General features: G+C 33.5%; 1 protein-coding gene across 50 annotated transcripts in view; it reads right to left on the bottom strand.

Annotated features, from left to right (window-relative positions):
* The window catches only part of RIMS2 (regulating synaptic membrane exocytosis 2), a 752,291-nt gene that overhangs the window by 213,877 nt on the left and 522,721 nt on the right, over positions 1-15,693 (bottom strand). For 7 of the 50 annotated variants that reach the window (XM_063708909.1, XM_063708913.1, XM_055348825.2 and 4 more), the window contains 2 exons: positions 6,258-6,347; positions 4,328-4,366 (listed from right to left, as the gene is read on the bottom strand). The exons of 42 other annotated variants lie outside the window; for them this stretch is intronic. In XM_063708909.1, the coding sequence (XP_063564979.1) occupies positions 4,328-4,366; positions 6,258-6,347 (129 nt within the window). The remainder of the gene's footprint in view (positions 1-4,327; positions 4,367-6,257; positions 6,348-15,693) is intronic. One more of the 50 variants, XM_063708910.1, reaches the window with a different exon arrangement.

The following is a 15,693-nucleotide window of genomic DNA, read 5'->3' as shown; positions in this document are numbered from 1 at the left end:
ATAGTCCTGTTGCGCCTAGGCTACAAACCTGTACAGCATGTTATTCTATTCAATACTATAGGCAACTGTGACAAAATTGTATTTTGTATATCCAAACATAGAAAACATACAGTAAAAATACAGTATTATAATCTTATGGAACCACTGTCATATATGCATCCATCCTTGACTGAACTGTCATTATGTGATGCATGACTGTATATCTACATATCTACATAGATATTAATGCATGTATAAAATCACTTTCATCAAGCATATTTGGTAATATAGTAAGCTCATGAGAATATGATGTGAGATTTTATGTAAAATTTTGTGCAAACTAAGAATTCTTTCCTTGCCAATGTAAAATGTTTTAACTATTGTTATGTTTCAACTGAACACATGTCTCAAGTTCAAACAGAAATGATCATCTGTAATCAACTTAAAAAAGACAAACACTTGGGGCCTCTTTATCCACAAACGCAGTTTTCACCAAGGGTGTTTGATATCTATCTGAAATTCTGCTGATTGGCTAATGTTCTCACTTACCACCATTTACAACAGGCATACACTTGGTACTGTTACCAGATTTAATTGTAGTTGAACAATATGTGTCTATGTGTCTATGTCTCATAGAAACAAGCATTATGTTAAAAACGTTCCTGACACAATGAAACAGAAGCATGAAGATTCTAAGTGTATATTAGAATTTGAACATAATTAGAAGCTAATCATAGTGTGAGGGCTCATTAAAGGTCACAGAGTCTTAGAATGTTTCCTCTGGGGGAAGCAGAGATACCTTTCAAAAAATAAGCCTAAGTAAGAACCTAGTAGGAGGACCTCAGTGATACAAAGATCAGAATAGAAGTCTCCTATAAAAACTAAATGCTTACCAAGTTTACAGATGACAAACTAGAACATCTCCACAGTGACAAAATCTTTTTGAAAAATTTCTCAATCCAAATGATGTGAACTAATCATTTCTAAACTGATTATTTCCAATAATTTTGTCTACAACCATAAAATTACTGAACATTTACAATAATTTCAACCTATTAAATGGCCATCTATTAAATTAGGTGCAGTATTTTCAAATACTTTGCTATTTTAAAAAATTCACTATACTTACATAAAAAAGCTATTTTTTATTTACTTTTTTTTTTTTAGAAGGAGTCTCTCACTCTGTTGCCCAGGCTGGACTGAAGTGGCACGATCTTGGCTCACTGCAAGCTCTGCCTCCCGGGTTCAAGCGATTCTCCTGCCTCAGCCTCCTGAGTAGCTGGGATTACAGGTGCACGCCACCACACCCAGCTAACTTTTGTATTTTTAGTAGAGACAGGGTTTCACCATGTTGGTCAGTCTGGTCTCGAACTCCTGACCTCATGATCCGCCCACCTCGGCCTCCTAAAGTGCCGGGATTACAGGTATGAGCTCTTGTGCCCAGCCTAAAAAGGTTACTTTTTAAATGTCTTCCTATTTTGGGCTGTGCTGTTTTTCTCTGACTTTATCTTTGACATCCAACATATAATACATTTTTAAATGCAGAAAAAAAGAGAGTATGTACTGAGGGAGTTTAAAATAATTTATTTCCAGACCGGGCGCTGTGGCTCATGCCTGTAATCCCAGCACTTTGGGAGGCCGAGGCAGGCGGATCACGAGGTCAGGAGATAGAGCCCATCCTGGCTAACATGGTGAAACCCTGTCTCTACTAAAAATACAAAAAAATTAGCCAGGCATGGTGGCCGGCACCTGTAGTCACAGCTACATGGGAGGCTGAGGCAGGAGAATGGGGTGAACCCAGGAGGCGGAGCTTGCAGTGAGCCGAGAATGCACCACCGCACTCCAGCCTGGGCGACAGAGTAAGACCCCATCTCAAAAAAATAAATAAATAAATAAATAAATAAATAAATAAATAAATAAATAAAAATAAAATAAATTTTATTTCGAAACTATAGCATGCTGTTTATCATAAGAAGGATGGTTACTGAAAAATAGGCTTGGCATTACAAACTTATCTGTACGTGCAGAGAAAACTGAACTAATTTTAAATGAGCAACTAACTTCATAAATCATGAAATTTCACTTCATGGTTACAATGAAAGAATGTGTTATTTACTTCTTAAGATACTAGTAGTAGTTAATTTCAAATTCTATCACCTGATTTGTCATATAAAACATTTGTCTTACATAAATTTTTTCAATTAAGAATAAAATATGTTTATTTTACAACAATTCAGAAATTATCAAGCTGCTGATAATGACCAAGAACAGAACCCTGATTCCTTTTTCCAGACTGGATGGCTTAAACTAGCATTTAATAAGAAGACTGATGTGGAATACTGCTTTAGACTAAAATAAATTTTTTCTACTTTCAAAAAATCTTAAACATTCAAGAATAAAAAGAAACAAAAGTACAAAGTATCAAAATACTCAAAAAAAAATTTTACAGTATAAAATTCACTAACAAAATGCTTAATTGAATATTTACTTTTCCTAAAGATACATTTTATAAAACATAATTCCAAAGGTAAAATTAAGTAAAAAAAAAAACCCTACCTACACTATACTTATATATTCTATAAAGAACACAATATGGAAATGTACATGTTAGAAAAAAATTAAAGGTTAATATATTAATTAAAGCAAATAATGCCAAATCTGGGAGCTTATGTACACATTAAAATATTATAGTAAGTTGTAAAACACAATTTGTTACTCTGAATATTTTCAATTTTCAAAAATACTGTTAAATCACACAGTATATCAGCAAAGGGTTTAGTTGCCTTCACTTTTACAAAAAAAAAACAGTTATTTTCCATATAAGATACAAGATAAGAGCACGTTATGGTTTCAGTTGCAATAACAATAGCTGTGTCAATTCAAGATTTTCCTAGATGTAGCATAACTTACACTCAGAAAATAACAAATCAAGCTCATAATCATTTTAAAGTTATATGTCCAAGTAAATAAATTCTGAACTATGTAAGTCCAAGATTAGTCTCTAAGACTAATTTCGGAGAATATGCAAAATTGTAACACTTCCAAAACGTTCATTAAGCCTGAAGAACTTCTAATTTAAGGGAGCTTTCCCAATACTTTTTTGTGTGGTAATTAAAATATCAGCTTAAAATATTTTATGTGTAAATGTGCTCTTTTCTCATAAACATTTCTAATTACTATGAGGAAAGATAAACTCACAAGTTAAAAATTATTAATATGATAAATATTACATTTCCCAGTGATCTTTATCTATACTGATGTCAATTAAGGTAAAAATACTGCAACTAGGGCTGGGCGCCGTAGCTCATGCCTGTAATTCCAGCACTTTGGGACGCTGAGGTGGGTGGATCACCTGAGTTCAGGAGTTTGAGACCATCCTGGCCAACATGGTGAAACCCCGTCTCTACTAAAAATACAAAAATTATCCAGGCGTGGTGGCGGGTGCCTGTAATCCCAGCTACTTGGTAGGCTGAGGCAGGAGAATCGCTTGAACCAGGAGGTGGAGGCTACAGTGAGCCGAGATCGCACCATTGCACTCCAGCCTGGGCAACAAGAGTGAAACTCTGTTTCAAAAAAAAAAAAAAGATACTGCAAGTAAATCACTTGTTTTGCTGATAATCCTCTCAAGACATCCCAGTTCAGAAATACCAAGATCATTCTTTAAAAAAAGCAATTACTAGTCATAGTACTCAAAATTCATCCAAATACTTGTTAACTCGTTTTCTAGTCCATGTCATACCATTTAGCTCCTTGGTTCTATAGTCTCACATTTAAAATAAAAATTTCAAGTGTTATTTGTATTGCTAGTAAACATCCCAGAAATGGCAAATTCCCAGGTATTATAAATTGTTCTGGCATAGATTTTCATAAAACACCAATTGAAAAAGAAAACAATATATGCCATTGATGCACAGCCAACTTTCCATCTCAAGTTTGGGCTCATTCCCATACAGTTTTTCTGATGCCACAAGTTTGCCACATTAACCCTTTGACGAGGAATCTTTGACAAATTATTGAAGTGGGTTTCTTAGATTTCAGCACATAAAAATTATACATTAAGCACTTTATATTCAATAGATTATTAATATCATAAATGCACTTAAACATAAGAGAAATAACTCCAAACATGTCTTCTGTAAAGCATAGGCATATATAAACATGTTGTTGAAATATAATCTGCTATACCTGCATCCTACTACTTTCCTCCCATTTTATCACTCCAAAGTTTTGATAATTAAAAATATTCTTTAAATATCCCAATTTCCTTTTAGAAACAAACAGATAAGAATATTTGTGAAGCACTAAAATTCAACATTGTTTTTACTGCCTTAGAATATTGCATACTTACTCATGACTTTTAGGGTCTCAATTTCCAGGACCAATTTTCCTAGTATACAGGAAAAAAAAAATCGCCAAAACAAAAAAAAAAACTATAATCATTTTCAACTATGACATTAAGGAACTATAGTTAAATTCAACTAAGTAAAATATTTAAAATAGATCTTTAAAATGTTGTGTTTCTGAGATGTCAAAATATTTTTTAAACATTGCATTGTTTTGTGTTTTAATATACAATGTAACTTATTTACATAGATACATATGGCCACAAACATATTCATGTATTGGACATGATGACAAAGTGGACAACAAATAAATAATAGCTTATGATCAAGGATAATCTGTATCACACAATGTAGCAAGGGGAGAGGTTTACAGTAATAATTTTTGATATATAAATCACAACATAAAACATCAATTTTATATTTATCTTGTTTACTTAAAAATATCCTTAAATATATTAAGCTAATCACTATTTTCCCAATAAACTGATATTAACTGAAGATTTGAAAAAATATATATTTTCTTACAACTTTACGAAAAAATTTAAATTCCCAATGTGAATTCCAGTTTATTTTATTACATTTTCAGTAGGTACTGTTTTACTAAAAAATAATTCACAGATTAATATTAGCACTATGCCATCTTTCTTTGATCTTCAGACTTATGTTACATGATACATTTTCTCAAAGCATCCTATTCTCCTTAATAGCACTTACTACAATTGTAATAGCTTAATCATTATTATAATTATTTTTAAATTATGTATTTTTGCAGACATAATATGCTGTGTGAGGGTAACTGCTGTATCTGTCTTGTCTATACTAATAGGTCAGTGCCAAGTATAATGTTTGGAATACAGCAGGATGGCAACAAATACTTGTTAAAGACTAGTTTAATTTTTACGTTGACATCTTTTAAAATATGGGTCTTAGAGCTGTAACATGAAATAATGAGTCAGCACATAAAAATACTTTAACATTATTACTACAGACACAACTATTTTTAATTATAATATCATTAGTAAAACTCCCCTTGAAGTTTTAAATTTTCAATGAAAATTTCAATGTATTCTCATCCAATTACTAATTAAAAGTAGTACTGGTTTTTTAGTTAATCAATTATCTCTGCACTTTGTCTTTTTTCATTTTATTCTTGGTTCAAGTTTTGTCTTCTACTTAATCCATTTATGCCTAGTGTTCCATAATTGGAATGCTAAGCTTGTGGGAGTTATTTATATCCTACTGCTTAAGGTCATTGCCAAGGTCTGATTTTCACACAAAAAAATGTGTAACCTCCAGCATAAATGGGTTAATTATATCTCTCCACAAAAAAATAAGAAAGGGAGAGGAAAACAAAAACACTTTGTTTCAATTCACTGGTAGAATTAACAGTTTGAAGAGACTCCTTATTGAATTCACATACTATGCTAACCTTCTTCCTTGTGGTTGGTGATATTTTTTATCTCCAGAGATTGTAAATAAATAATTACCAATATATGGTATAAATATCTCAATAGCATTTGCAATTAAATAATGGAAATATCCTACAAAGACAAACTTTAGATAGTATATTGAGCTTTTATTGTACTTTTTAGGGAAGCAAATACCTCTGCATTAAAGTACTTCAATTTTAGTCAACATAATCAAATATGTAAAGTGGATGACCATCTGTATTTAAGTTAGTCATTTTTTCCCTAAAGGACTAATCTTCATAATAATAAAATAATTATATTTTTTCCCAAAATATGTGTAATTAGTTTTCTAAACAAATCTTGAAATAAAGTATTTACCACACTAATCTAAATGGAATCTACACACTATCAAGTCCACACCAAAATGAGAAAAATGAGGTACAACAAGCACACACGCATTTTAAAAAGCATGAAATGCAATGCTTGTAGTCTCATGCTTTCATATGGTTTCCAAACCCTGACAAACCTGTCTCAGACTGCTGTTTCTTTTTCGGCAATGGTTTGTCATCACTTATTGTACCATTCACCTTTTTCCGCTGGTCTTCCCATGTAACTTCTAGTATAGATCAAAAATAATAATCAGGGCTTATCAGAAACATTAGATAATATGCATAACAAGAATCTAAATATACTTCAGGGATCTATGGGATTTTGGAGGATATTTTTCCTAAATTCTCACATAAACTATGTAATATGCAGTTAACATTTTAAATATAGAAATGTGACATTAAAATTTTGCTTAATAGATTTCAAATTCCAAAGCACAAAATTTACTTCTAGTATATCCCAAACTTTATTTTCAATAAAATGAATGCAGTCAAGGTATGAATAAATTAATAATTAAAATGGTTTGACAAGGTCTTTTCTTAGTTTATATTAAATAATACATACTAGCTTATTTTAGAAATAAGCATTTTACTAAACATCGTTTTATTGTGATGAAATGAAATGTTTATAATTACAATGTAGAAATTTTGAAACATCAAGAGAAAATTCATAAATACATTTCAATACATGAGATAAAACGGCTATTTTATTACCATATTTAGTATCTTCATAAATGACAAACATTTATATGCTATGAGATATTATTTCAATAAAAATCTTGATAAAGGAAGACAAAGATATTTAGTAGTAACAGCTTGGTATCATTGAATATGAGTTACTTGGCTCATCTAAGATTATCTACAATTATTTCTCATGTGGTTAACAATCATTCATTTAATAAATATATACTCAGCACCTACTATAATCCAGGCATGTCTGGGTACAGGGATATAACAACAAACAAAACAGGCAAAACCCCATACATTCATAAAGTTTATATTTTAATGGGAGAGAGTGATTATAAACAAGATAAATAAAATATACTATGACCTAAATATTGATAAATGCTAAAAAGACAAACAAAGTAGGTAAGAAGGAAATAAAATATCCAGGGGTAATGAAATTTTTGATAAGGCAGGAAGGGAAGTCTTCTCTAAGAAGGCAACTTTTGAGTATAGAACTTAAGATAGTAAGGGAGTTAGCCATATGGTTATTTAAAGAGAAGGTATTCCAGGCAGAGGAGCAGCATGTGCAAATGTCCTGAGTTAGAAGCATGTCTGATATGTTCCAGAAAAGCATGGAGGTCACTTTGGCTGGGGCATAACAAACAAAGAAAAAAGTAATAGATGAGGTTAAAGTAGTAATGGAGATGGGAAGTGGGGGAGCACAGGTCATGTAGGGCCTTATAGGCCATGGAACAAAAGATTCACTGGCCACCATTTAATCTTATTCTAATAGTAGCATTCACAAATAATTATATATCTTATAACTTGCCTTTCTTTTTATTTATATGTTTCTAAAGCCATACTATAAGTCAATTAGTTATTAATTATGTATATTTTATTTTTATTTAAGAAATATTTTAGCCACACGATCTTGCTATGTTACTCACGCTGGTCTTGAACTCCTGGTCTCAAGTTATCCTCCCGCTTCAGCTTCCCGAGTAGCTGGGATTATGGCATGAGCCACCTTGCCAGGCTCTATGTGTATTTTAATCCCTATAGAGTTTCACCATGCCATACACAATGCTCTGGTATCCTATCTACCTTTAGCCATAAATAGTGGAATACTAACATATTTTATAATATCAAGCTAAGTAAAACATAACTGGAAAGATGAAACCACTGCCAAAAATGGAAAAATATGCTATACTGTAACATCAAATATAGGTGATTTTGGATACACTACTGCTCCCTGATCAGCATTAATCTGCGGTAATGCAAAAAACAACAGAGTATTTCCCCCATGTTGGGAAAAATAATCTCATTAATATTAAAGTATTTGTTGATTCTGAATTACCTACACTTTTTGTTATCTACGAATAATTAAGAAAGATTTTACAAGTGTTACAGAGTTGTTCCCAAAATCAAATGCTACATGGTTATCATTTTTAAAAGCTATTTCACCTTTTGCCATTTCATAAATTTGTGATGTTCCAAAAAATAGATGACATTCCATCTTCTGAAGCAAGATTGAGTACACAGAAGAAGAAATAGGCTGTTTTAAAAATAGTCAGCCTATCTGTAAATTGGCAGACAGCATTTTCTGAAATATGGAGGAAAAAATAAACCTTTGAAATTAGCAAATACTTGTTGAAAAGTAATATATGCTGGTAACAGAAAAGTTCCAATAACCATAAATTTATGAATATCAGCTTAAGACAATGAAGGAACTAGATTATATATATGTCACCATATTGAGCCAGGAAAGCTGGCTGGTCGGAATATCTCTGCCATTAACTAGGCCTATAACTTTAGGCAAGTTTTGTCAGAAGAATTTGAACCAGAGCAACTGCATGTTGAATAGGGGCTGGGTAAAATAAGGCTGAGATTTGCTGGGCTACATTCCCAGGATGTTAGGCATTCTAAGTCACAGGATGAGACAGGAGATCATGAAGACCTTGCTAATAAAACAGCATGCAGTAAAGAAGCCAGCCAAATCCCACCAAAACCAAGATGGCAAGAGAGTGACTTCTTTGTCCTCACGGCTCATATGCTAGTTAGAATGCATTAGCATGCTAAAAGGCACTTACTCCAGTGCCATTTCAGTTTACAAATGGCATGGCAATGTCAGGAAGTTACCCTATATGGTCTAAAAAGGGGAGAATCCCTCAGTTCTGGGAATTGTCCACCCCTTTCTTGGAAAATTCATGAATAATCCACCTCTTGTTTAGCATATAATCAAAAATAACCATAAAAATAGGCAACCAGCAGGCTGCTCTGCCTATGTAGTAACCATTCTCTATTCCTTTACTTTCTTAATAGACTTGCTTTCACTTTGTGGACTTGCCTTGAATTCTTTCTTGTTTGAGATACGAGAATCCTCTCTTGGAGTCTGGAACAGGGCTCCCTTCCAGTAACATCTTGATAACCTCTCTGACATCTAGATTTGTTATATTTGATGTGATAAAGCTGGTCTTGAAAATTTATAAGGTTATTTCCACCTCTAAAATTAGTTACTCTTACATCTTATGATCTTAAGTTGATTTGTCAAATGGGATTTTATAGAAGAGTACCTATAACAGAGATGGTGAAATTGAGGCACTGAGAGTTTACAAGATTTTCTAGAAGTTCCAAATATGGCTACTATTAAGCTTTATACTGAAACTCAAGCATCTATTTTTAAAACATAATTAAAGTCATAAAAAGAACAGAATTAATTAAAATGGCATGTAATTAAAAGTTAATTTGTTTTTAAAATTCAATAAAATACAGAAGAACAAGCTTTAAGATTTGAACTTCTTAAATGATCATTATATGTATCCCATCTTTAACTTGTAGATTAAAGCTTGATTTAATAAATATTAGGTAATTTGAAGAGTGATTATATTCATGGAGACTTAACTATGAGGTGACTTTTTAGTAAGTAATATTTAAGAAACCCATACGTCTGCAAAGTAATTATATTCTAGCTAGTCTTCATCACAACATGTAGCCAATTCTATCTGAACACTATAATTTAAAGAGCATACAGTTTGAGACCAGCCTGGACAACATAGGTTCTCTTTCTTTAGATCTTTTTTTTTTTTAGAGATTCTATCTCTAAAAAAACTTAAAAATTAGCCAGGCATAGTGGCATGTGCCTGTAGTTCAGCTACTTGGAAGGCTGAGGTGTGAGAATCAGTTGAGCCCAGGAGGTCAAGGCTGCAGTGAGCTATTATCACACCATTCCACTCCAGCCTGAGTGACAGTGAGACCCTTTCTCTAAATAAAATAAAATAGCATGAATTCATTTATTAGTAAGATTTGTATAATATTATATGTTCCAATATGCTTTCACAGATGGCATCACATTTGACCCTACAAAACACAGATGGGACCTTCTATTAGGTGATTTATACAGGTGAGAAAATAGAACTGACAGATAAGGATAAGCACTAAAAAATTATCTTAGTTTACAATTTCATACTCATTACATCACTTGATTTTCATAGTAGCATACTGGGAATGAGAGAAATATGTTACAATTTCCTTTTCTCAGATGAACTAACTTGGGGCAAGGGTCTAGAGTCACACAGTTAGTACGTTGTAAAGCAGGCCCTGAGGCAAAGTTTCAAGAACTACACTCTTTCTCTTGTATCATATCACCTTCCTAAGATTAAGTTACTTTCAACAACAAAGAGAAGATGATTTAAGGATTGCATTTAGGAAGTCAACAATGATATGGCCTTGAAGAATGACTAAGTTTGCAGGAAGGTATGAGGTGAAAGGGAGTTCTTTTCTAAATTTGTTTAGTCAGTTGGGACTTTGGAAGCATAGAAGAAATAAGATGAGAAAAGGGAAACAAAAGTAAATTAAAGGGGAAAGGCTCCCAGAATGAAAGGAAAGGTTAGGAAAAGAAATTAGAAATATTCATTTACAAGTATTTCACAAGTATTTCATTTAAGTGTACTTAAACAGGTACACTTAAGCTTATGGATTATGAATTGGGAGAGGAAATCTTAAGTGCATTCCTTCCTCTTTATTCCAACCTCTGCTTTAGTTCAGGCCATCAAATACCGGATGACTGAATTGCCCTAAATGGTCCTATGCCCTCAGTTTCTCCTCTTTCAAGTCCATCTTGCTTGCTGTCACCAAGTTACTTTTCTTAATACAGATGTGACTGAATGTCCATCCTGCTCAAAAACATATGATAAATCCCTTGGTATTTTAAAGTATCCCTGAATCTCTCTCATATTAATTTTGGACACATGGTCATTTATCTAAGTTGGGAGGGAATGATATACTTAGGAAATATCCACCAATTCCACCATAAAATCCATTCCTAGCTAGATATTAATCAAATTTGGAAATTAAGATATGGGTGCTAACATTCTCCCTGCCCTAGTAGCATTCATGAGAATAGAAAGAGGCAATAAAACAAAGCCAAGCTCCTTCATCACTGTTGTATCCTGTCACCCTAAATGGTATCCAATACCTAGAATGCCTGCAGAAGCAATCATTAATTACAAAGACTGTCAAAATAACTATCACTTTTGGTTCCTTTGTAAACTTTTTAAATATGTTTGTTTGTTTTTATTTTTCCCCTTGTCCTCCCTCTTTCCATTTCTTTCTTTCTTATTTATAAGGTTATCTGTGTTTGAAACAATGTAGAAATTGTACACATTAAAGGAACAAAATATTTTTTTTCCATCTCATTGTGTATTTTCAGGGATCTGACTTTTTAATAGGTGATACGGTAGGCTTTAGTCTATATAATCCTGGCAAAGAATTAATCACTAACAGCCAATTAGGAAGGTTGTAGATGTTAACTTTCCAAAACCAAACAAAATTAACAAACAATAATAAAACATAAACAATAAATTGGAAACAAAACTATTTGAGACTTTAGACTTTATCAGCCACATCTCCAAAAATTCTTACTTTTTGTTAAATCCTAATGGATTAAACAGTTCTCTGGCCTAGAGAAAAGTATCCTAAAATTTGCATATTGATTTTTACACATGCATTGAAATATGTAGAAATGTATTAGCACATTATGAAATAACTTATACTGCAATCCAATTCTATTTATTTCCACCCTGGTATTGTTTCTTATGCAAGTCATTTGATTAAAAATAGCATCATGATTACTAATTTCCAAAAATCTACTAAACTATATACAGTCATACATTGCTCAACGACAGGGATATGTTCTGAGAAATGCATTGTTAGGTGATTTCGTCATTGTGCAAAGATTACAGAGTGTACTCACACAAACCTAGATGGGGTAGCCTATTATATACCTAGGCTATTTGATATAGCTTATTGCTCCTAGGCTACAAACCTGTACAGCTTGTTACCATACTAAATACTGCAGGCAATTACAACACAATAAGTATATATGTATTTAAACATATCTAAATATAGAAAAGGTACAGGAAAAACACAGTATGATAATATTATGAGACTATTGTTGTATATGGAGTCTGTTATTGACCAAAACAGCATTATGTGGTACATTACTGTGTGTGTGTGTGTGTGTGTGTGTATACGTTTAACAACTGCTTCAGGGTGATCATAATCAGACTTAATTTGGCTTTAAATATAAAACAAAAATTTTCAGATTTTGTGCCGCAAATACAAAATTATAGCAAGACATTACTGAGAAATTACAGTAATAACTAACATTTATATAGTAATTATTATGCAACAAGTATTGTTTCACTTCATCTTCCCAACTTCAAACTTATTTGTTTGTATATTGGCTTTACAGACAGAGTCACCCTCTGTCACCCAGGCTGGAGTGTGGTGGTGTAGTCACAGCTCACTGGAGCCTCAAACTCTTGGGCTCAGCGATCTTCCTGACTCAAGCTCCCAAGTAGCTGGGACTAGAGGTGTGCAACACTATGCCTGGGTAATTTTTAAATTTTTTTGTTTTTGGTAGAGGCAGGGTCTTATTAGGTTGTCCAGGCTGGTCTCAAACTCCTTTCCTCAAGCAAGTCTCCTAAAGCTTTGGGATTACAGCTGTGAGCCACTGCACCTGGCCTATTATGTGACAACTATTTGTTCTAAGCAATTTTAATATACCAAGTTATTTTAAAAAGTAGATTTATTGCATATCTACATGGCAAATAATAAAATTTAGAATGAACAGATTTTGCCATTATAACCCTTCCAAGACAACTAGCACTCTACCACATCTTTCAGCATCCTTTTTCCTACACTTGATTTTCTCCACCCACTTGCTTTCTATGAGGATTTGTATGTGACAATAGCTTGGGATAGTGCCCTCAGGAATATTTATATTTCAGTGTTCCAGAAAGGCTAAAAGCTTTGTATTATGAAAATAGCCATTAGGTAATAGTGGAATATGAAATACTATGACAGGTAATAGGAGAGATATTTAGGACTGAAAACCTACCCAGAACCTCTCAAAACTTACCTTCTCCTTATAAAATTGACCCTGAATATGTACCACAATCTTAAGACACTTTATACAAGTTACACATTATAGAGTAATTTTACCAGCTATGTTTTATTTCTTATCATTATATTATTTTTTCCCTTGGGAGCTCCCCAAAGGCAAGAAATATATCTTGTTCATCTTTGCATCCTCAATGGCTACCTAATACAACACATTTAAAATAGCAGACATTGGTTGAACTACATCTTTAGCTAATGTCTAAAAACAACAACAACAACAACAACAACAACAACAACAACGAAACCGGTTGAAGTCCATGCAAAGAGAACACAATCTACAACAGTGTCATAGAATGCTATGAAGAGGCATGGTATATCAACACATGAGATTAACAGTCTAGACTACAGATCTGCTGCTATGTGGATTGAAGAAAGGTAGTTATCCTCCAGAATTCTCCTCCTTTATCTATAAGGGAAAATAGTTTTAACAAAAGATTTATAATGTCCCTTCCAAATCTAAAAGTCTTTGATTCTAAATCAAGGAGCTAAGTCACAGAACACTGATAGATATCTTGGTAAACTACAAGCACAAGGTTCGAGGCCACATGGCATTACACAGCCAAGTGGCAGACCTGGATCAGAAGAAGCCAAGTGAACAAGAAGTTTCCCACATATCCTTCATGTATTCTGTTTCTTTGACCTCTCCTCACGGCTCTAGATATTTTTCTTTTCTTCCCTTTACAGCCTTTCAAAGGTGTCTGCACTTGCTGTCTCCATTCCTCTCTTTCCTTGAATCCCCTCTAATCAGTCCTTTAGCCCTTATCACTCCACCGAAACTGCTCTTAATAAAGGTCACCATAGTGACTTCCTACTTGCTAAGTCCGATGATCATTTCATATTCTTGATAAATTCTCTCCTTCAAGTAATTTCTTAACTTGTCCCTCTTCTCCCACTTTCTTCATCTCTGGTTGCTTCATCTTCTCAACTTCAAAATATCAAAGTGGTCCAGTTTACACTTCTTGGACCTCTTCGTTATCTACCTACATGTGTCCACTTGTCCTCTTCATAACCAGTCTTACGGTGGTAAATACCTCTTTATAAGGATGAGTCCCAGATTTATAGCTACAGTCCACACCTCTAATATGAAATGTAGACCATATTTAATTTGGCATCTTCACTTGGATGTCTAACAGCATCTCTAACTTATCATATCCAAAACTGAGCACCTGATATTCCCACTCAACCTATTATTCTCAAGTATTTCCCTGTATTAGTTAATAGAAACTCCATTATTTTTCTATTCAGGCTAAAAACCTGGATGTCATTATTGAATCTTTCTTTCTCTTTTACCTTGTTAGGAAATTTTGTTGGCTCTATCTTCAATATCTATTCAAAATCCAGCTACTTATACTGCTATCATGCTGGTCTAAGCCACTATCATCTCTTTCCTGGGTTAGTGCAAAACCTTCTAACAATGTTCCCTGTTTGCAATCTTAATTCTTCAGGGTATTCTCAATGTAGTAATTGACATCATTTTACTAAAAAAAAAAAAAAAAAAGTGGTATTGTGTCACTTTAATCCAAACTTTCCCATTTTATGTGATAAAAACCAAAATCCTAAATATGATCTGTAAGTTCATATATGAGTCACCCCTCTAGCCTCAACTACCCTTCTGACTGCACCTGCTACAATATACTTTAATATATCCACGAAATGCTTTAACCAATTAAAAAAACAATGTCCTCCCTTAAACTTACTCATGAACTTTATTGTGATACAGAAAATAAACTGTAAATAAAAAGCCATTCTCTCAGAAGATAGCAAAAGGACAAATTGAATAACCAAATCTTAATTACAGGTAAATAATCAAAATATTAAGCCAAGTAAAACCAAGTTAGCATATGTGAAATATGTACAGAGTTCTCATCTTACAAATTTATTCATTAATTTCTAGGTTCAACTATATCATATGTTGGATTGATTTATATAGCAATAGCAATATTTTGCAGTGGAGAGGATTTCATATAAATGATAAAAACAAATTTACAAGTGTGTGTATAAAAACAAATTTATAACTGAGGTTCCAATAATCATTGTCACTAGAAAACTTTACATGTGAAACTGCCTGTGCAAAATCAAGACATTAAGAGAAATCTGAGGCTGGGAGTGGTGGCTCACACCTGTAATCCCAGCACCTTGGGAGGCCGAGACGAGGCAGGAGGATCACCTGAGGTCAGGAGTTTGAGACCAGCCTGGCCAAGGTGGTGAAACCCGTCTTTACTAGAAATACAAAACTTAGCTGGGTGTGCTGGCAGGCGCCTGTAATCCCAGCTACTCAGAAGGCTGAGGCAGGAGAATCCCTTGAGCCGGGAGGCGGAGGTTGCAGTGAGCTGAGACTGTGCGCCACTGCACTCCAGCCTGGGCGAGAGAGCAAGACCCTGTCTTTAAAAAAAACAAAAAAAGAGAGAAATCTGACACAGTTGACCCCATCTTGCTTCTAACCTCCAAGCT

Source organism: Gorilla gorilla, chromosome 7 (genome assembly GCF_029281585.2).
Source record: "Gorilla gorilla gorilla isolate KB3781 chromosome 7, NHGRI_mGorGor1-v2.1_pri, whole genome shotgun sequence".
NCBI classification, from domain to species: domain Eukaryota; kingdom Metazoa; phylum Chordata; class Mammalia; order Primates; family Hominidae; genus Gorilla; species Gorilla gorilla.
Note: the sequence above shows the minus strand (reverse complement) of the source record. Positions and strands in the feature narration are given on the sequence as shown.